The sequence below is a fragment of the Bombina bombina genome, chromosome 5 (genome assembly GCF_027579735.1).
Source record: "Bombina bombina isolate aBomBom1 chromosome 5, aBomBom1.pri, whole genome shotgun sequence".
Taxonomy (NCBI): Eukaryota; Metazoa; Chordata; class Amphibia; order Anura; family Bombinatoridae; genus Bombina; species Bombina bombina.
The window spans coordinates 512,796,492-512,818,156 of NC_069503.1; the positions used below are offsets into that span (position 1 = coordinate 512,796,492).

The 21,665-nt window shown below is 39.7% G+C and overlaps 1 protein-coding gene across 2 annotated transcripts in view; it reads right to left on the bottom strand.

The window, feature by feature from the left end:
* The window catches only part of RP9 (RP9 pre-mRNA splicing factor), a 74,010-nt gene that overhangs the window by 44,256 nt on the left and 8,089 nt on the right, over positions 1 to 21,665 (bottom strand). For both annotated transcript variants that reach the window (XM_053714427.1, XM_053714426.1), the window contains exons 4-6: positions 17,520 to 17,649; positions 11,158 to 11,249; positions 9,526 to 9,587 (exon numbers count right to left, since the gene is read on the bottom strand). In XM_053714427.1, the coding sequence (XP_053570402.1) occupies positions 9,526 to 9,587; positions 11,158 to 11,249; positions 17,520 to 17,649 (284 nt within the window). The remainder of the gene's footprint in view (positions 1 to 9,525; positions 9,588 to 11,157; positions 11,250 to 17,519; positions 17,650 to 21,665) is intronic.

Sequence of the window (21,665 nt, forward strand, 5' to 3'; positions counted from 1 at the left end):
TTTGGATGCTGGAACGGACCTTGAATCAGAAGGTCCTGTCTCAGTGGCAGAGTCCATGGTGGAAGAGATGACATGTCCACCAGGTCTGCATACCAAGTCCTGTGTGGCCACGCAGGTGCTATCAAAATCACCAAAGCTCTCTCCTGTTTGATTCTGGCAATCAAACGAGGAAGGAGAAGAAATGGTGGAAACACATAAGCCAGGTTGAACGACCAGGGTACTGCTAGAGCATCTATCAGTACTGCCTGAGGATCCCTTGACCTGGACCCGTAACAAGGAAGTTTGGCGTTCTGACGAGACGCCATCAGATCCAATTCTGGTGTGCCCCATTGCTGAATCAATTGTGCAAACACCTCTAGATGGAGTTCCCACTCCCCCGGATGAAAAGTCTGACGACTTAGAAAATCTGCTTCCCAGTTCTCCACTCCTGGGATATAAATTGCTGATAGATGGCAAGAGTGAGTCTCTGCCCATCGAATTATTTTGGTAACCTCTATCATCGCTAGAGAACTCTTTGTTCCCCCCTGATGATTGATATATGCTACAGTCGTGACATTGTCCGACTGGAATCTTATGAATCTCACGCCAGAAGCTCGTTGAATATCGCTCTCAGTTCTAGAATATTTATCGGGAGGAGAGCCACCTCCTGAGTCCACAAACCCTGTGCTTTCAGGGAATTCCAGACTGCACCCCAGCCTAATAGGCTGGCGTCCGTCATCACTATGACCCATGCTGGCCTGCGGAAACACATTCCCTGACAGATGATCCTGTGACAACCACCAAAGAAGAGAGTCTCTGGTCTCTTGATCCAGATTTATCTGAGGAGATAAATCTGCATAATCCCCATTCCACTGTTTGAGCATGCATAGTTGCAGTGGTCCGAGATGCAAGCGAGCAAACGGAACTATGTCCATTGCCGCTACCATTAGTCCGATTACCTCCATACACTGAGCCACTGACGGCCAAGGAATGGAATGAAGAGCTCGGCAGATGTTTAAAATCTTTGATTTCCTGACCTCCGTCAGAAAAATTTTCATGTCCACCGAATCTATCAGAGTTCCCAGGAATGGAACTCTTGTGAAAATTCTGGGAGCTGTGGCCAACCCGAAGGGAAGAGCCAAAAACTGGTAATGCCTGTCCAGAAAGGTGAACCTGAGGAACTGGTGATCTTTGTGGATAGGGATGTGTAGATACACAGTCATATATTGACCCTCCTGGATCATTGGTAAAATAGTCCGAATGGTCTCCATCTTGAAGGATGGGACTCTGAGGAATTGTTTAGGATCTTGAGATCTAAAATTGGTCTGAAGGTGCCCTCTTTTTTGGGAACCACAAACAGATTGGAGTAGAACCCCTGCCCCTGTTTTGTTTTAGGAACTGGGCAGATCACTCCCATGGTATATAGGTCTTCTACACAGCGTAAGAACGCCTCTCTTTTTGTCTGGTTTACAGACAATTGAGAAAGATGGAATCTCCCCCTTGGAGGACAATCTTTGAAATCTAGAAGACACCCCTGGGTTACGATTTCTAAAGCCCAGGAGTCCTGAACGTCTCTTGCCCAAGCCTGAGCAAAGAGAGAAAGTCTGCCCCCTACTAGATCCGGTCCCGGTTCGGGGGCTACCCCTTCATGCTGTCTTGGTGGCAGCAGCGGCTTCTTGGCCTGTTTACCCTTGTTCCAAGTCTGGTTAGGTCTCCAGACTGACTTGGATTGAGCAAAATTCCCCTCTTGCTTTGCAGCAGGGGAAGAGGTAGAGGGACCACCTTTGAAGTTTCGAAAGGAACGAAAATCATTTTGTTTGGTCCTCATCTTATTTGTCTTATCCTGAGGAAGGGCATGGCCTTTCCCTCCAGTGATGTCTGAAATGATCTCTTTCAGTTCAGGCCCGAATAGGGTCTTACCCTTGAAAGGGATGGCTAAAAGCTTAGATTTTGATGACACATCAGCAGACCAGGACTTAAGCCATAACGCTCTACGCGCTAAAATGGCAAAACATGAATTCTTTGCCGCTAATTTAGCCATTTGAAAATAGGCATCTGTAATGAAAGAATTAGCTAGCTTGAGAGCCCTAATTCTATCCAGAATATCATCTAATGGGGTCTCAACCTGAAGAGCCTCCTCCAGAGCTTCGAACCAAAAGGCAGCTGCAGTAGTTACATGAACAATGCATGCTATAGGTTGGAGAAGAAAACCCTGATGAACAAATATTTTCTTTAGGAGACCCTCTAATTTTTTATCCATAGGATCTTTGAAAGTACAACTGTCCTCAATAGGTAAAGTTGTACGCTTAGCCAGGGTAGAAATAGCTCCCTCCACCTTACGGACCGTCTGCCACGAGTCCCGCATGGTGTCTGATATGGGAAACATTTTCTTAAAAGTAGGAGGGGGAGCGAACGGAATACCTGGTCTATCCCACTACTTAAGTGAAGGTAAAGTTACCTTGATATAAAAGTGTAACCTTATTTGTTCCCAAAAATGAATAGGAGTTTCATTGATCAATTTTTTTTAATTGTGACTCTAAACTCATTTTTTTCCGTTTTTACTTACTTTTTTTAGGTCCGCAAATTCAACCCATTGATGTATTTTTTTTTTCATTGTTGGTCACGTTTTTATTGGAGCCTATTGAAAAGCTGGCCGTTAGGTGGTCGTCAATCTACATCATCCGCCGAACGGATGATCTGCACATATGCCAAATTTTTTTTCTTGATCTTTCAATCCAAGCGCGGTCCCGCATATTTGTTTTATTAATAGAAAAGAGGAGTAGCCAATTAACGCATGCGCATTACTGACAGTAATCGCCAATTTGCGCATGCGCAGTTCAACTGTTAATCGTGAACGCGCTCTGTATACACGCTCTACAAGTCACTGAATAGGAGATAAGGAAATAGAAGTTGGGAGGAGTTAAGATCGTAACGGTAGGGAATTAGAAACATCTTTTATTTCAATAATATAAAACAAATTGTGGAATAAAAGTTAGCGATTACCTTATTTAAATAATGACTTATTCGTTAGTGTATTCAGCTATTAAATACTTTACCTTCACTTTAGTAACAATGTCCGAAATCCTCTTAGGGACCGGAAAAACATCAGTGTAGGTAGGAACCTCTCGAAATCTTTCCATTTTACACAATTTCTCTGGAACTACAATAGGGTCACAATCATCCAGAGTCGCTAAAACCTCCCTGAGCAATAAGCGGAGGTGTTCTAGTTTAAATTTATTAGCCGTCATACCCGAGTCTGTCTGAGTGAACATCTTTCCTGAATCAGAAATCTCTCCCTCAGACAGCAAATCCCTAACCCCAACTCAGAACATTGTGAGGGTACATCGGATATGGCTAATAAAGCGTCAGAGGGCTCAGCATTTGTTCTCACACCAGACCTACTGCGCTTTCCCTGCAACCCAGGCAGCTTAGATAAAACCTCTGTGAGGGTAGTATTCATAACTGCGGCCATATCTTGCAGGGTGAAAGAATTAGACGCACTAGAAGTACTTGGTGTCGCTTGTGCTGGCGTTAATGGTTGTGACACTTGGGGTGAATTACATGGCATAACCTGATTCCCTTCTGACTGAGAATCATCCTGCAACATACTTTTAGTAGCTAAAATATGTTCTTTGCAATTTATTGACCTTTCAGTGCATGAGGGACACATTCTAAGTGGGGGTTCCACAATGGCTTCTAAACATATTGAACAATGACTTTCTTCAATGTCAGACATGTTGAACAGGCTAGTAATGACTACAAACAAGCATGAAAACACTTTATTTAGTGAAGAAAATAACAATCTTAAAAAACGGTACTGCGCCTTTAAGAGAAAAAAAGCATACACGTTCTGCAAAACTGCTTTAAAATGCACCAAATATTTCAAATTTTTGCAAGCAGACTCAATATGTGTATTTAAGTTTGCCCCACAAGGAAATTTAACATTTAACCCCTAAATGTACAAACCTGATTGAAATTAGGCCTAAATCCGGAAAAAAAACACCCCCAGCACCTTGCCACAGTCCTGCTATGGCGCCTACCTGCCCTCAGGGATAGTAAATATGGGGTTAAAGCTTCGATTTGGCCCAAAACATTCACAAGGGCCCTCAGGAGTTGGTGCTTGCTGCGTGAAAACAACTGCGCATCTGAGGCTGTCTCTACAGCCTCAAAGAACCGCACCAGAGCGGTTTTAAAGTAGCCATGTGGGTTCTGAGACCCAAAAAATAAGCCAAGTGTACCCTCAATAAAGTTTCCCAAAAAACGTTATAACCCACAAAACGTTAACAGCATTCCCAGTTCATAAAATGTTTGCCCACAAACATTCAAAACTCAGTGTCAACCATTTTTGTAATTAGCCCCTTATGCAAGCTTAGTAATGCCTTTCTATAGCTCTTAGGATTACTGCTTACTAGGGTTGCACCGATACCGATACTAGTATCGGTATCGGTACCAATACCAAGTACTTGCATGAGTACTTGTACTCGTGCAAATGCACCGATACTTAAACCGATACCTCCACTTATTACCCATATGCTATCTTGTGGTGTTTTTTTCAAACAGCATGTTCACATTTCATTTAAAGCTGGAGTGGAGACTAAACTAAAAAGTGTTTACTACTGTTCTGCCAATACAAATTGCTCTTATTTGTATTATTGTAGGTGAGATCGCTGTACTGCGTTCAGATAAACCCCTGAAGTACTGGGCAGCTAATAAACTGAGATTTCCAGCTCTGGCTAAAATGGCCCAAAAATATCTTTCTGCCCCATACAGTAGTGTGGAAAGTAGAACCTCCTTACTGATAGCAAAAACAGACTTATAGCTGAACATGCAGAGATGCTTCTGTTCTGTTCCTTAAAAAGAACATGCCACTAACTTTTGAAAAATTATTCTAATTGCTAGATTGCCTTTTATACTGCTAGTTCTCATCTTGCACAATTATGTTCAAAACATACTGTACTCTGAGGAACATCTTAGCTTATATAATTGCAGGAAGAGTACTCATAGGAAAAATTAAGTTAATCCCAATGAACACTCATCCTGCAATTATAGGACTAGATTTAGATTACATTTGATTGGTAAGCTTTACCAATGCTCTGTTCACATTTCCAACTCCATAGCCTTTAATGGAGTAGGACAAGTAATGAGAGCATTGGTAAAGCTTACCAGTCAAATGTAATCTAGCCCATAGTGTTATTCACCATGATTAAACAGTATTCTGTTCTATTTTTTTACTGTATGACACTTTTGGTTGGTTGCAATTTTATCTTTGTTATTTATTGTTGTTGTTAATATATTTTATTGTAATATTTTTATTTCTAAACATGTTCTGTGAACTTTGTGACAAATAAAACCTGTTTTATTATTTTATAATGTCTTTTGAGCTACAGTCCTTCATAATTATAAAGAAGGATTCTTAAATAATTTGTCTGTATTGTGCTTGGTAAACTGTCACATGACATTAAAAAAAAGTATCGGTAATTGGTATCGGCGAGTATTTGAAAACAAGTATCGGTACTTGTACTCGGTCTTAAAAAAAATGGTATCGGTGCAACCCTACTGCTTACCCTTACCCTCATGGGGATACTGTCAGCCTTTCTGAAATACACAGTCTCTACAGAAAAAATGACTGAACATACCTCACTGCTATATAGCATGAAAACGTTCCTCACACTGAAGGTTTCTTGTACCCCTCAGCCTCTGTGGGAACAGGACTGGATCTTAGTTACAAATGCTAAGATCATCATCCTCCAGGCAGAAGTCTTCATCCATCTGCTGCCTGAGAGTAAATAGTACACACCGGTACCATTTAAAACAAAAAACTCTTGCTTGAAGAAATTAAAAACGAATATTTTATCACCTCTTTCACTTTACCCTTCCTAGTACTTAGAGTAGGCAAAGAGAATGACTGGGGGGTGGAGCTAAGGGAGGAGTTATATAGACAGCTCTGCTGTGGTGCTCTTTGCCACTTCCTGTTAGCAGGAGGATAATATCCCACAAGTAAAGGATGAATCCGTGGACTTGTTGTACCTTATAGAAGAAATGATTTTGTCTTCCTTTTAGTTTATTCCTCTTATCTTGAGGAAGGAGGTGACCCTTACCTCCAGTGATGTCAGAAATAATTTCCTTCAAGCCAGGTCCAAACAAGGTCTTTCCCTTGTAAGGGATAGCTAGAAGTTTAGACTTAGATGAAACGTCCGCAGACCAAGGTTTTAACCATAAAGCTCTGCGGGCTAGGATAGAGAACCCCCGAACTCTTAGCTGCTTATTTAGTAATTTGCAGAGAAGCATCCGTAATAAAAGCATTGGCTAATTTCAGTGCTTTAATCCTGTCTTGGATCTCCTCCAAAGAAGTCTCTGACTAAAGAGACTCAGACAGAGCATCAAACCAATAAGCTGCCGCACTAGTGACCGTAGCAATGCACGCAGCCGGCTGCAACAGCAGACCCTGGTAAACATAAATCTTTTTAAGTAGACCCTCCAACTTCTTGTCGATGGGGTCTTTAAAATCACAACTACCCTGAATAGGAATAGTAGTTCACTTAGCTAAGGTGGAGATAGCCCCTTCTACCTTAGGAGCCGTTTGCCAAGTTTCCTTGATAGTGTCAGCTATAGGAAACATCTTTCTGAAAATAGGAGACGGAGAGAAGGGAATACCTGGTCTCTCCCATTCCTTAGAAACAATCTCAGAAGCTCGCTTAGGAACTGGAAAAACATCTGAGAAAGTTGGAACTTCGAAATATTTGTCCAATTTACTCGCCTTTACAGGAGCGACTACTACAGTAGAATCACAGTCGTCTAAGGTAACCAACACCTCCCTGAGTAACAGACGGAGGTGTTCTAGTTTAAATCGGAAAGAGACAACATCTGAATTAGTCAACCGTTCTGAATCTGAAATCTCGCCATCTGATAAAACCTCTATACCCTCCATCTCAGTTCCCTGAGAGGGTACCTCTGAGACAGCCACCATGGCATCAGAAACCTCACTGATAACATGCTTGTCTTTCCTCTTGCGCTTGCCTTGAAGCATAGGAAAAGCAGACAACGCATCAGAAATTGTGGAAGACATAACCATATGTCTTTTAAAGTAACTGCAGCAGGTACTAGCGCAGAAGTGCAGGGCACTGCTGGTGGGGGCGTTAATTTTTGGGACGCTTGGGGAGAAAGTTGTGGCATAAATTGACCCTCATCAGAAGACTCTTGGACAACATCTGCCTGAGAGGAGATTGGCTCAGAAAAAAATCTTATCCCTAAAACTTACAGTCCTTTCAACACATGTAGAACAGAAAGGGATTGGTGGTTCCACATTTGCATCAAGACACAAAGCACATGTAACATATTGTACACCATCTTGTTCCATCTTTTGTCACAAATCTTCAAATAACAAATAGAAAAAATAATAAATATCAAGCAATGATAATTATAAAAAAAGTTACTGCCCCTTTAAATACAAACGATTTCACTATTTTTTGTCAGATTTGAGAATCTATTCCTAAGCCCAATATTTAAGAAAAATGACTAATGAAATACACCTCAGCAGCCTGCTGAGGTGCTCCTACCGTGATAAATGACACCGGATCCCTCTGCTATTGATCCGTTAACAGTCACACTGCCAGGAAAAGTCCGGAAACAATTCTAACTCATCTGCACTAGAAACACATGAAAATATACTGCATGCCACTCTAGAGCAGATAAGCAACTTGTCCAGCTCAATAACAAAGTTAAAATACCAGAGAAAAGTGCGCTCTTACAGAAAGGCGCACAAAAAACGGAAGTCCCGCCCATCGTGGGCATTCCTAAAGATCAATGTCTCTCCGTGAAAAAAACTATAGTGAAACCACCGTAGTCTTCCTCAACAAAAAAAGCAACCTATCTCCAGCCAGAGTGCCTGCAATATATCTCACTGCCTCAAAAAAAACCTTCAATTGAAAGTTAAAACGAGTCCCAACATAAACAAGGCTTTAACCATTAAACACTTATGTTCCATAGTGCTGTTTATACCAAACATACTGAGTCTCCTTAGGTCCCAGGAAAAAAGGCAGCACTTACCTTAAACACTGCCTGGCAGGAAGGCAGTCCCAAGCTTGAGAGGTCCTCCCCCTCACATTGGCCCAAGAAATAAATACATGCTGAGTCAAGAAGTACCTCAGACTGAAGGAGATAGGGCAGCACAAATATGGGAGGCGCAGTGAGAATTATGTCCCACAAGTTCCCATTGCTCTAAAGCCACCAAAGCTCTACTGTAGAGACTGAATGGAACCAGGCTACACCTCAGAACAAAGTAGCACTCTCTGGCACTACTTTAAAATAACAAACTCTTGATTGAAGAATCTAAAACTAACACCTCACTTTACCTCTTCCTATCACTAACGTAGGCAAAGAGAATGACTGGGGTGGGAGGAGCTATATATAGCAGCTCTGCTGTGGTGCTCTTTGCCTCCTCCTGTTGACCAGGAGGTGTAATCCCACAAGTAAGGATGATGATCCGTGGACTCATTGTGTCTTTAAAAAGAAAAGGATACCTAAGTAAACTTATTGGCTAACCCAGTGCATTCAGGTAGCTCACAGTAGTACATTGGTGCTTCTTTAACAAAGGATACCCAGAAAATGAAGCAAATCAGATAACAGAAGTAAATCGGAAAGCTGTTTAAAATTGTATTTTCTATCTGAATCATGAAAGAAAAATTTTTTAGTTTTGTGTCCCTTTAACTTTAATTGACCCAGTAGGTACAATTTGTATCTGTGACTTCCTCGTGTTAACTATTAAGAATTTGGATTATGATTTTTTTTAAAAACAAACAGGTATGGCACATATAAAGTATAGGACAATTGGTGACCAAAAATATAATGAAAAAGTGCTGTCGCTAAACAATGAAAAAAGTTAATTGTGACTGCATATACATTGAAAGTGGCTCATCAACAGCTGTTAATATGCCAATAAATGTTAAACGACTGCAGTCCACTCTTTGGAATACTTGGGTATATTGTTAGACCCCAATCTATCTTTTGGCCTCCACATAGAAAAACTTGCATCTAAACTCTATCCAAAACTAGGTGCCCTGTACAGAAACAAATCATGTCTCAGCCCTACAGTAAAGGAAAAGATTGTACAAATGCTGATGCCAATCATGGATTATGGGGACGTAGTATATGCACCTGCACCGCAAACTCAACTTAATAAACTTAATACATTGTATAACTCATTCTGCCACTTCGTGCTAAAATGTAACTACAGGACCCACCATTGTGACATGCTAAAAGAACTAAACTGTCTGTCGCTGGAATCCAGACGCACCCTCCATCTTTCCTGCCTTGTGTTTAAGAGCTTTTCTGGGAAGCTCCCGCCCTACCTGAGCAGAATGCTCTCCCCTGCTGTTCCCACCTCCTATAACCTCTGATCCAGTACCAGCACATTATTTAGTTTGCCTCAATACAAAAAGAAAGCAGCTTGATCCTCCTTTTCCTACAGAGCACCGCATTCAATACAAAGTGCACTACATTTGCTGTTGTGTTAACTACATAATAGAAAATGTACCAGATATTATTTACCTCATTTCCTTTTCCTGGTGCTCTTTTTGTTTTATTAAGCCATACATTGGGTCTTCATGAGCCTGTGGAGACATGACATTGCTTTTACAGTCTAATTACTATGTAATATAAATTACAACATCATTTATAGTTGAGCCAATAGGGAGGAAAAGAATAATGAGATGCTAAAAAAATTGAGCTAATGGTTAATTGCTTAAAAGGACAGGAAAGTCCAAATTAAAATTTATTGAAATAAAATGCAATTTAAAAGAAATAATTTAGTTCTATTTTTTTTATTTACTTTGTTCTCTTTGTATTATTTAAGAATAAACATTGGTAGTTTTAGGACTGCGTACGTGTCTTCAAACAATGTAGCAATGTTATACGGTGTTACCATGTATGATCAATTTTAGGTAATTCTCTTGGTTTCTTTAGTTGAAAAGCATACCTAGGTAGGCTTAGGAAGAGCAGTGAACTACTGGGAGCTAGCTGGCAATTGTTGGCAACACACACGTCTCTTGTCATTGGCTCACCAGGTGTGTTCAGCTAGGTACCAATAGTACATTGCTTTTCTGGAACATCCATTTGCATGGGTTAAACACACAGTTATTTTCAAGCAAAACTGTAATAAATAATAAATAAGAGCAGTTTGTTTTTGTATATTTATGTCCCTTTAAATGTTTTATTATGTAAAAGGTGTTAACAAAATGCCTCAATTATATGAAAATGGGGCAAAAAAAATAACGGAAGCATATTGCAAAGTTGTTTCATTATGCATAACTAAACATTTTATATAAAAATCACAAGGTGTTTATTGTCCCTTTAAGACTGGTTTCTCACTAGTTGATAAGCAGAACTTCCAGAGCTTTGGCTATATTTACTACACATTATTTAGCATTTTATACAACAATTTTAAAGAATGCAATGCTTTTTTAAAGAGACATTTTTTTCTTTGTTGCATCCAAATGAGAATGTATTACAATTTTTCTTCTTCCTATCCTGCATAAAACTAGACTGAATTTTAATGATGATGGAGATGTGTCCATGTGCACCACTAGAGATGTGGGAGCTGTCTTTATCAGCCAGTAAGCATAAAGTGCCAAGTTAAGAGCTGTGCATGCACGTGCACTTTGTATATGTTTCAATAAAACAAGTGAGAAGTATTTTATCATATTTAAAGGGACACTGAACCCAAATTTTTTCTTTTGTGATTCATATAGAGCATGCAATTTTAAGCAACTTTCTAATTTACTCCTATTATCAATTTTCATCATTCTCTTGCTATCTTTATTCGAAAAGCAAGAATGTAAGTTTAGATGCCGGCTCATTTTTGGTGAACAACCTGGGTTGTCCTTGCTGATTGAACAGCACCAATAAACAAGTGCTGTCCATGGTCCTGAACCAAACATTTGCTGGCTCCTTAGCTTAGATGCCTTCTTTTTCAAATAAAGAAAGCAAGAGAACGAAGAAAAATTGATAATAGGAGTAAATTAGAAAGTTGCTTAAAATTGCATGCTCTATCTGAATCACAAAAGAAAAAATTTGGGTTCAGTGTCCCTTTAACTGCTGCTCTTCCATACGCATGATACAAGATCTTTTAATTTCAATGTCCTTTAAATGACAGAGTGAATCTGCGGAGTATTCATTTCTTACCACTCTGAACTGCTCAATCTTCTGATTGCCTTTTATAAAGTAAGGGCATTCCCTGTCCCCAGTTCTGTGTCCATACTGTTTGCACCTCCAGCCTTTAAAATGATCAAAGACAACAAACATTAGTAATTAAGATACCAAAGATGAGAAACGTAACACGTAAACACATACGCTAGTTACATATGTAAGCACTGTATTAATAAGAGGCATTTTTGTGCAGCTACCAATCAGCATCTACTTCCCAGTAATGCATTGCTGCTCCTGAGCCTACCTAGATATGCTTTTCAACTAAGGATACCAAGAGTATGAAGCAATTTAGATAATGAAAGCAAAATCGGAAATTTGTTTAAAATCCCATGTTCTGTCTGAATCATGAAAGAAAACATTTGAGTTTCATGTCCCTTTCACTAGAGCATAGGTGAAATTATCCGCTGATGGGTGAGAGCCGGTTAGTAACCATGGTTACTAATCAGCTGATTCACCTGTGTTGAAGCTAAGTGTCACCTGTGCTGAAGTTAAAAGGACAGTATACTGGGTGGGTGCTCCTTAAAGTGATGGTAAATCCTAGGGTTCATGAAACGCTAGGATTTACCAGTGTTACAAATAAATACTTCATGCTGAAAGTTCCTTTATTTGCCTGCAGCGTATACTGTGCTGAGCGTCTAAGGCCTCCCACAGCAGAAGGCTATTTTGTCAATGAGATGTTAGCCAATAGAGTGCTAGCCATACAGCATAATGCCAACTGGGCTGAATGGCTAATAGAAACGTTACCTGATTGAAAAAAATAGTGTTTTGCCGTGGGACGCCTAAAGCGTTCAGTGCGACATACTCTGCGGGCAAATTAAGGAATTTTCAGCATGAAGTGTTTTATTTTTCATGACTGAAAGTCCCCTTTATTTGCAACACTGTTAAATCCTAGCATTTCAAAAACACAAGGATTTATCATTATTTTAATGTGTATCCAATTACTTGTTATACCGGTTGCAAAGTTTAAATGTATGAGAAATTATTAATTTAGGTATAGTTTCTGATAACTGAAACCACAACCCAATACAATGTGCTGATTATGTAAGGAGAGAATACCTCATTATCTTATCTGACTATTTGAACAAAGTCCTCCTTATCTTCTTCATTAGGGTTTACTCAAAGGCCATCCACTAATCTAAAACTGGTCCAGCGAGATTATCTAAGGAATCTCTTCACTACTGTGTGGTCCATCAACGAATTTTAGAAAGGCAAATTTTAGCTTGAGAGCTGTCACCGTCGGCAGTTGCGCACGAATCCTCAAAGGAATGTGGGACGCACACGCAGCCACCTCGCAGCGACGAGACAGCTTCAGGAGCTCCAACTCTCAGGTGTAATATAACAGCTGAGACCTGGAGCTTCTGAAGCTTCAGGCATCTGCCGCATATGGAGCCGGCACGCGATCGGTGCTCTGCCTCCATATGAGGCCAGATGCCTGATCGTTACAGACGGTGACACTGTGTGTGTCACTGTCGGTAACGATCTTCTGCTGGTGCCAGCGGCGGAGGGAGAGGGAGAGAGGGGGAGAGGGGGGGAGAGAGGGAGAGAGAGAGAGAGAGCAAAAGAGAAGGGGGGAGAGGGAGAGCAAAAGAGAAGGGGGGAGAGGGAGAGCAAAAGAGAAGGGGGGAGAGGGAGAGCAAAAGAGAAGGGGGGAGAGGGAGAGCAAAAGAGAAGGGGGGAGAGGGAGAGCAAAAGAGAAGGGGGGAGAGGGAGAGCAAAAGAGAAGGGGGGAGAGGGAGAGCAAAAGAGAAGGGGGGAGAGGGAGAGCAAAAGAGAAGGGGGGAGAGGGAGAGCAAAAGAGAAGGGGGGAGAGGGAGAGCAAAAGAGAAGGGGGGAGAGGGAGAGCAAAAGAGAAGGGGGGAGAGGGAGAGCAAAAGAGAAGGGGGGAGAGGGAGAGCAAAAGAGAAGGGGGGAGAGGGAGAGCAAAAGAGAAGGGGGGAGAGGGAGAGCAAAAGAGAAGGGGGGAGAGGGAGAGCAAAAGAGAAGGGGGGAGAGGGAGAGCAAAAGAGAAGGGGGGAGAGGGAGAGCAAAAGAGAAGGGGGGAGAGGGAGAGCAAAAGAGAAGGGGGGAGAGGGAGAGCAAAAGAGAAGGGGGGAGAGGGAGAGCAAAAGAGAAGGGGGGAGAGGGAGAGCAAAAGAGAAGGGGGGAGAGGGAGAGCAAAAGAGAAGGGGGGAGAGGGAGAGCAAAAGAGAAGGGGGGAGAGGGAGAGCAAAAGAGAAGGGGGGAGAGGGAGAGCAAAAGAGAAGGGGGGAGAGGGAGAGCAAAAGAGAAGGGGGGAGAGGGAGAGCAAAAGAGAAGGGGGGAGAGGGAGAGCAAAAGAGAAGGGGGGAGAGGGAGAGCAAAAGAGAAGGGGGGAGAGGGAGAGCAAAAGAGAAGGGGGGAGAGGGAGAGCAAAAGAGAAGGGGGGAGAGGGAGAGCAAAAGAGAAGGGGGGAGAGGGAGAGCAAAAGAGAAGGGGGGAGAGGGGGAGCAAAAGAGAAGGGGGGAGAGGGGGAGCAAAAGAGAAGGGGGGAGAGGGAGAGCAAAAGAGAAAGGGGGAGAGCAAAAGAGAAGGGGGGAGAGGGAGAGCAAAAGAGATGGGGGGAGAGGGAGAGCAAAAGAGAAGGGGGGAGAGGGAGAGCAAAAGAGAAGGGGGGAGAGGGAGAGCAAAAGAGAAGGGGGGAGAGGGAGAGCAAAAAGAGAGGGGGGAGAGGGAGAGAGCAAAAGAGAGGGGGGGAGAGCATAAGAGAGGGGGGGAGAGCATAAGAGAGGGGGGGAGAGCATAAGAGAGGGGGGGAGAGCATAAGAGAGGGGGGAGAGGGAGAGCAAAAGAGAGGGGGAGAGAGAGCAAAAGGGGTGGTGAAAGAATCCACCTGTATGGATTTTATCACCACCCTGCCTTTTTCGGAATCCATCTGGATGACAGGGTGGTGAAAGAATCAACCTGGATGCAGCGTAACCTGCATCCAGGTGGATTCCGAAAATGGCAGGGTGGTTCCGTCACCACAATAGACTGCCCTCTGGGCAGGCTTTCTCACTAGTTACATTATAATGTTCAAAAAAGCTCCCAAAGATTGTACGTGATTTCTCTACACGCTGGCGAGTTTTTTTTTTGGTTTTTTTTTATCATCAGGCTCTTAGAGAGAACAATCGAAAATTAACATTTTAGTACAACTCTGTCACAGCCCCTCACTGGGAGCATTATTTTATCTAAACCTTCTTGTTTACATGTTTTTTGTAACCATAAATATTCAGTATAGGTGAGGATACAATAGACAAATAATCTGTTTAAAAATTAGAAAAGAAAACTATTTAAGGAGCTATTTTAAATACACTCCAGTAAGTAAAATGTCCCTTTAAGATATCATGAAAATCTGGCCTGTAAGGGGTACTTGATGACTGAAGTTGAGACATATTGGACAACAAATTAAATCAATTAATATTCTACCCTAATATAAAAAGGCACTGTATTTAAACATTTATATTTACCTTGACACATTCCATAAATCCAACATCTTCATTTTTTTTCTATGTATCTTTACATTTGTTAACTGTATTTGTTTGTTTGCTTTTTATCTAGGCTGATAAAAACAGTAAAGAGAGTAAAATGTTGAACTTGGGGGGGGGGGGGAAGAGACCAAATATTCCTTCAAGAATAAAAAACAAACAAAAAAAAAAAAAAAAATCATGTTTCAGTTAGAGCATACAATACCAAGACACTGTAATGTACTTCTATTATAATATTTACATTATTTTCATGGTATCCTTTGTTGAAAATCATACCTAGGTAGGCCCCGGAGTAGAAATGCACTACTGGGAGCTAGCTGCTGATTGACGGTTAAACTTATAGGCCTCTTGTGATTGGCTCACCAGATGTGCTCACCTAAATCTTAGTAGCACATTACTGCCCTAGGCCTTTAGTTATGTGTTTAATCATTTTAAAGGCATAGTTATATTAAAAGCAATAGTACAATAATAAAGTGCTCCAACGCATTTGACTAAGGCTCAACAAACCCAGATGCCAAGTAGCCACTGTCGCCTTAAAATTAGGCCTTTAAAATTAGGCTGAATTCTTTCTAAGCTTCACAGCTGTGAAATGCAAATTCAACCTTTATTGGGATATTATATAATGTATGTATCTATATAGTCTGTGGAAGGGGACTTGGTCCCTGAAATGTCACATAAACAAATCATTGTGTTTAAAAAAATTCCAGCAAGTACAGATTTATATAAAATTAATTTTACCTGCACCCTTTTGGTTGCTGAGAGTGCAGAACCATCCTAAAGAATATATAACCCCCAAAAGTTTCTGTCTCCTAAATTTATGGACTGGCTCTTAGAATTTGTCAAGCCCTGCATTAGAGAATTATATTTTTTAACATATCCATTTAACCTAAATCAGATTTACTAACAAATTCAATTGTGTATTTTCTACTTTTCAAATCAAGCTTTTCTGTTTCATTCCTTACTCATTATTTTGAGTTAAAGCTAGCATGGGTTAGAATCTCACCTTGTTAAAGGACCATTAAATTCATTAGAATTGCATAACCAAAAGTGCATAATAAAAAGACAATGCAATAGCACTTAGCAATAGATTTTTTTTCTAACAAATTTCAAAATTTCTTTTAATGTGCTGCCCCACCTGTATCACGTACGTACGGTCAAATAATTTTGTAATGGTGCTATTAATATTTTTAGTAATAATGAATAAATCTCAATTTTAAATCCATTTTATTTCATTTCACTAATATATAAATCATAAAAAAATAAAAATCATTATTTTTTTTAAACAATGTCAACATTTATTCAACTTTCTATAGTAAAATTAATTAGTTTTAAGTTATGATAAGTGAACACTGTAGTAATGAAAGAAAAGAAAATAGGAAATCTTAAAATCCTCTTACAGTTTTTGGCCTTACCACATTTATTAGAGTTTCTATTCCATGAAGGAACCACCCTTACTGTAAGGAAGTGCTTACGTTAATTACTCCTGAACCAACTGCCCTGGCAATTTATTCCTGTTATCAAATATGCTTCTTTCCCATGATATTCTGTGTTGAAGAGATACCTAGATAGGCATCTGGAACACAACATGGCAGTAAATAGTGCTGCCACCTAATGTTCTAGCATATGGATAACATTCTCGCAAAACTGTTGCCCTTATAGTGCTACACAAATGGGCCGTCTCCTAAGCTTGCGTCCCTGCTTTTCAACCAAGGATACCACAAGAATGAAGAAAAATTGATAATAGAAGTACATTTGAAAGTTGTTTAAAAATCACACGCTCTATCTGAATAATGAAAGAAATTTTTTGGGCTTCAAATTATTATTTTTATTATTATTATCAGGTATTTGTAGAGCGCCAACAGATCCCTTTAACACATATGTTTTTGATCATATCACACTTCTGCCCTCTCTAAGCTAAATATTTTAAAGTCAGGAGTCCTCCTTTGAACAGTTTCTAAATAATTTACAGTCTCCAGACCTGTACATTGTGTTTAAAATTAGCATAACCATCTACTGTATTAAAGTGAAGGTCAATGTTGATGAATTAGTGCCTGGTTTTTAATAATCCTATTAAAAACAAGGGCACTTTAATTCATCAAAATTGACATTTCACTGTTTTCTTCAAAAACTTGCCTTTTAATCCTGGCAGGCGCTCCAGCACTTCCTCCACCAGTCGCATGCCATCTTTGCAAAATGACGAATCTGGCTTCCTCCAATCACGGCGTTGCATCAGGCCAAGATTCCCCCGGGGGGAAGCCATGATTGGAGGAAGCCGGATTCGTCATTTCTGACGTCTGCAGAGGCTTCCGATGGCCAGGGGAATCGCTTGAGCGTCTGCCAGGATTAACAAGTATGTTTTTGAAGAAAACAGTGAAATGACAATTTTTATGAATTAAAGTGCCCTTGGTTTTAATAGGATTATCAAAAACAGGGCACTAATTCATCAAAATTGACCTTCACTTTAAAGAGCCAGAAGAACGTTATTTTTTTTCTGCTGCTAATACCTCCTCCTATACAACAACGCATCTAACTTGCCTTACCTACTGCACTTCTGAATGGTTTCCCAAACTTCAAATTGTTTGTAATAAAAATTCCAAAATCCTGTTCATCTTTAAAAGGGCAATAAGCTGCTGGGTACTTGGGTCAGGATGCACAATACAAAGTGCGAGCTTTACATTTTTTCATGCGAGATTATAGAGATAGATATATATATATATATATATATATATATATATATATATATATACACACACACACACACATTTTGAGCTAATATTTTTAACTTCAAACATGGACAGTGAAGAAAAAAAAGAAGGAAAGAAAAAAGAATTGTGATAATGACACAAGCAAACTTACACTGCATAACCTTAACCTCTCTTCCTAAAGGCATCCACAGTCCTCTTGTAGGAGCATGAGCCAGGAAATCTCTGGCATGTTCATTACCAGGTAAATCAGGTATACAATCCTCAGGTTTAGGCTCATCTTCCTAGGGAGACACATATTAATTGGTAAATGTATAGAACATTATCATTTGTGGGTGTATGCTTAAAGGGATTTCATTACTGCACTATTGTTTGCAGATAACTATGCGATTAGCCCGTGCAAAGGGGTTAAACACACAGCTAAAATCAGCTCCAGAGCAGCAATGCACTACTGGGAGAGCCAATGACAAAAGGGAGTGTGTGTAGCTACCAATCACCAGCTAGCTCCTACTAGAGCATTGCTGCTCTGGAGCCTACATTGATAGGCTTTTCAACAAGAAATACCAAGAGAACAAAGGAAAATCGATAATAGAAGTCAATTGAAAAGTCTCTTAAAAGTAAAAATTAAAACTTTTATTAAAGGGACATTAAAGTCAAAACGTTTATGATTTACATAGAGAACACTATTTTAAACAGCTTTCCAATTGACTTCTATTATCTAATTTGCTTTGTTCTCAGTATCCTTTGTTTAAAAAGCATGCCTAGGTAGGTTCAGGAGCAGTATTATATTATACATACACACACATTTGATTATTAAAAATATGATGCCTTCCCTACTTAAAGGGACAGTAAAGTAAAAAATTAACCTTAAAGGACTTAATAGAGTATGACATTTTAAACATTTTCTCAATTTACTTCTGTTATCAATTTTGCTTAGTTCTCTTGGTATTCTTTATTAAAAAGAGTAACCATTGGTGAGCTCAGAAGCATGCACATGATTCTAGCCATCTGGCAGCAGTGTTTGCAACCTTGTTTATAGCAATGTTATTCAAAGACTGCTAAAGACACGTGCACGCTCCTGAGTTCCTATCAGCCTACGTCGATTTACTCTTAACAAAAAATATCAAGAGCAAAGCAAATTTGATAACAGAAGTAAATTGTAAAGTGGTTTAAAATTGCATGCTCTATCTGAATCATGAAAGTTTAATTTTGACTTTACTGTCCCTTTAAAGGGACACTGAACACACATTTTTTCTTTCATGATTCAGATAGAGCATGCAATTTTCAGCAACTTTCTAATTTACTTCTATTATCAATTTTTCTTCTCTTGCTATCTTTATTTGAAAAAGAAGGCATCTAAGCTAAGGAGCCAGCAAATGTTTGGTTCAGAACCATGGACAGCACTTGTTTATTGGTGCTGTCCAATCAGCAAGGACAACACAGGTTGTTCACCAAAAATGGTCCGGCATCTAAACTTACATTCTTGCTTTTCAAATAAACATACCAAGAGAATGAAGAAAAATTGATAATAGGAGTAAATTAGAAAGTTGCTTAAAATTGCATGCTCTATCTGAATCACGAAAGAAAACAAATTGTGTTTATTGACCCTTTAAGAATAATTTTTATACATAATTTATTATATACATTGTGATCTCATGTTCATTAGCAAAATAATCAGACTTATAAGGCTATCATTCTGCAGGATAGGAGTTCTCACTTTCCAAGATTTCTGGATATTAGTTAAGTGTAATAATGTTATCTTTAAAAAAAATAAAATAACTAGGTTCACAGTAATTATTATTGACTGACTGCACCCATTAAGAATTTATTTAAAGGGACATTAAACTGCTAGGTACACTACAGTAGTATGGTACTACTCACAATGATACTTTTTTCCTACTGTGCTTGCAGCTGTCTTCAGCACCATTCCCCTATTTTAACCCAGTACAGGTGCTGCTTGGTAAAGACATCTTCATACTGGTTGTCACTATCTTAGAACACATATATTCTTATATCCTTTGACAGAAGTGATGTTGGCAGATGTACCTTGCACAACTGAGGTGAGAACTACTGGTCCAGAGCAGAAACTAAAGGCTGTGACACACTGCAAGCGGAGTGGCGCGCAGCGTGTAGATGCGGCTGTGCGCGCTCAGTGTGTCCTGCTTTTCATCTTTGTGTACTCTGCTGCGTCAGGTCGCGTAGCTAAGCGCTCAGAGATGAAATGTTTGATCTTCAGAAGCGATGCGACGCTTGCTGTGTGTCACAGCCTTAACAGTCACCCAATCAGCAGAGGTAGCTGCACAGCTAGGTCATGTCTTGGTAGTTTCTGATTGGGAACTGCAGTTCTCTGAATCTTCTGAGCAGGATTAAAGGGTTTAAATAAAGAGTTGAGCCTCAATTGTGTCAAAATTGCATTCTCTCTTTATTTTTAATTATTATGGCCCTTTAAGATAGCAGCACCCATTGTAAAAATGCAGAGCTTCACTAATGGGCATGAATAAGGGGTTAAAAAAAAAAGAAGAACAGCTTAAAAGAGAGTTACATCAACAGCAAAAATAGCAAGGTGAGTAGTAACCCTGCTACTAGGTATGTGCATACTGAGGTTTCGGAGGCCTCCAAATGCAGAATGCGGCAGCCACTCACAGCATTCAACTCTTTTTGGAGCCGAGTTTCTTTTTGTGAAAGTGCAAATCCAGATCTTAGTGTGTTGCACTTTCTTAAGAAGAAATATGGCTAAAAAAAAAAAAAAAAAGTGCCAAAAGCCGCACTTGGCCGCCTTCTGTAAACATTTGGAGGCCTCCGATTGAACATGCCTACCTGATACTGTATTTGTACCCAGAACCCATGTCCTTTAAATGTCTAAATTAGTTAATGGGATATTGAACTCATTTTAATGTATGTAAAAGAGTTTGTGCGCTCCTTTAAGCAGTAGCTGAATCAGGCAAACTGCAGCATAATTAAATTTAAAAAAAAGTTTATAGATAACTTTTTTTCCCCACCGTCCCCAAAAAAGCAGAAGTGTGTCTTGCAGAATCCAGAACTCTGACATATCAATTACATTACACACCAGAACTCCGACATTACAATTAACATTATACACCGTAATGATAGATTAGGAGTTCCTTTATATCTCCCTAAATAGCGACAGTGGAGGAAACAAAATAACCCTTAAGGGCCTTTCAAGTGGTATGTCCATAAACTGCAAAGCCACATAATTATTGCTAACTAAAAGGATAGTTTAAAAGCTTTTAAAACATTTATATGTAGGTGTTTGCATTGCAATTTGTGTATTAGAAATGACCCACTGCATTTTAATAGACCTGCCTACAAATAAGTGTCAATCAATCACTGTGCAACACGTAAGAGTGTCAGCCTCTATGGGGGGAGTAGAAACACTACCATTTTCAAATATAAAATACAGGGAAAGAAGGCAAAATAAATAATGAAAATGCATTGCAAAGTTTTGGGGGTTTTTTGTTTATAATTATGCATAATTAAATGCAAATACGAGTTAATGTCCATTTGAAGAAACATAAACACTTTTAGATGGTATGTCGTGCATTATTCTTTCATTATTTATTTTGGTCCTTTCCCTGTAAATTAGTTCTAAAAAGGTAGGCTTTCCAATTACTGTTAAATGTGGAAGAATATATTTCGTACTTAAAGGGAACCACAACACCTGCTTGACATACTCTGAACTAACTTTTTCTAATTGTGCAAAATAAACTAACTCACAATGCTGTATGCAGTCTTTTCATCTTACTGCATTCTGTTGTACATAACAGCTTTATAATTTAAACGTTGATCTGCAGCATTGGATGTGCTATGTATGCTGCCATATTTTAAGTATGTTCCACAACAGTGGGTCACATGATGCACACGGCACCTGCTATTACTAAATCAGAGTGAGTTTGCTTTCTTTCTCCCCCTGTGCCTCCCTCTCCACCTCTCCCCTCACACTTCCTTCCCTGCTTGTGCTATTTAAAAACATAACAGTGCCTGAAGCCGTTCTTCTGAGACACTGCAGGGCTCACTCTGATTTAGTAATAGCAGGTGCCGTGTGCATCATGTGACCCACTGTTGTGGAACGTACGTTACAAGATCAGCAGCATAGCACATCCAATGCTGCAGATCAAAGTTTAAATTGTAAAACTTTTATATATATAACAGAATGTGATAAGATAAACACTGCATACAGAATTAAAGTCAATTTTGGTTAATCAGAAAAAGTTAGTATAAAAAATGTCAAGCAGCTGTTGTGGTTCCCTTTAACAGTGTTTATATTCCACTCAAATCTGGA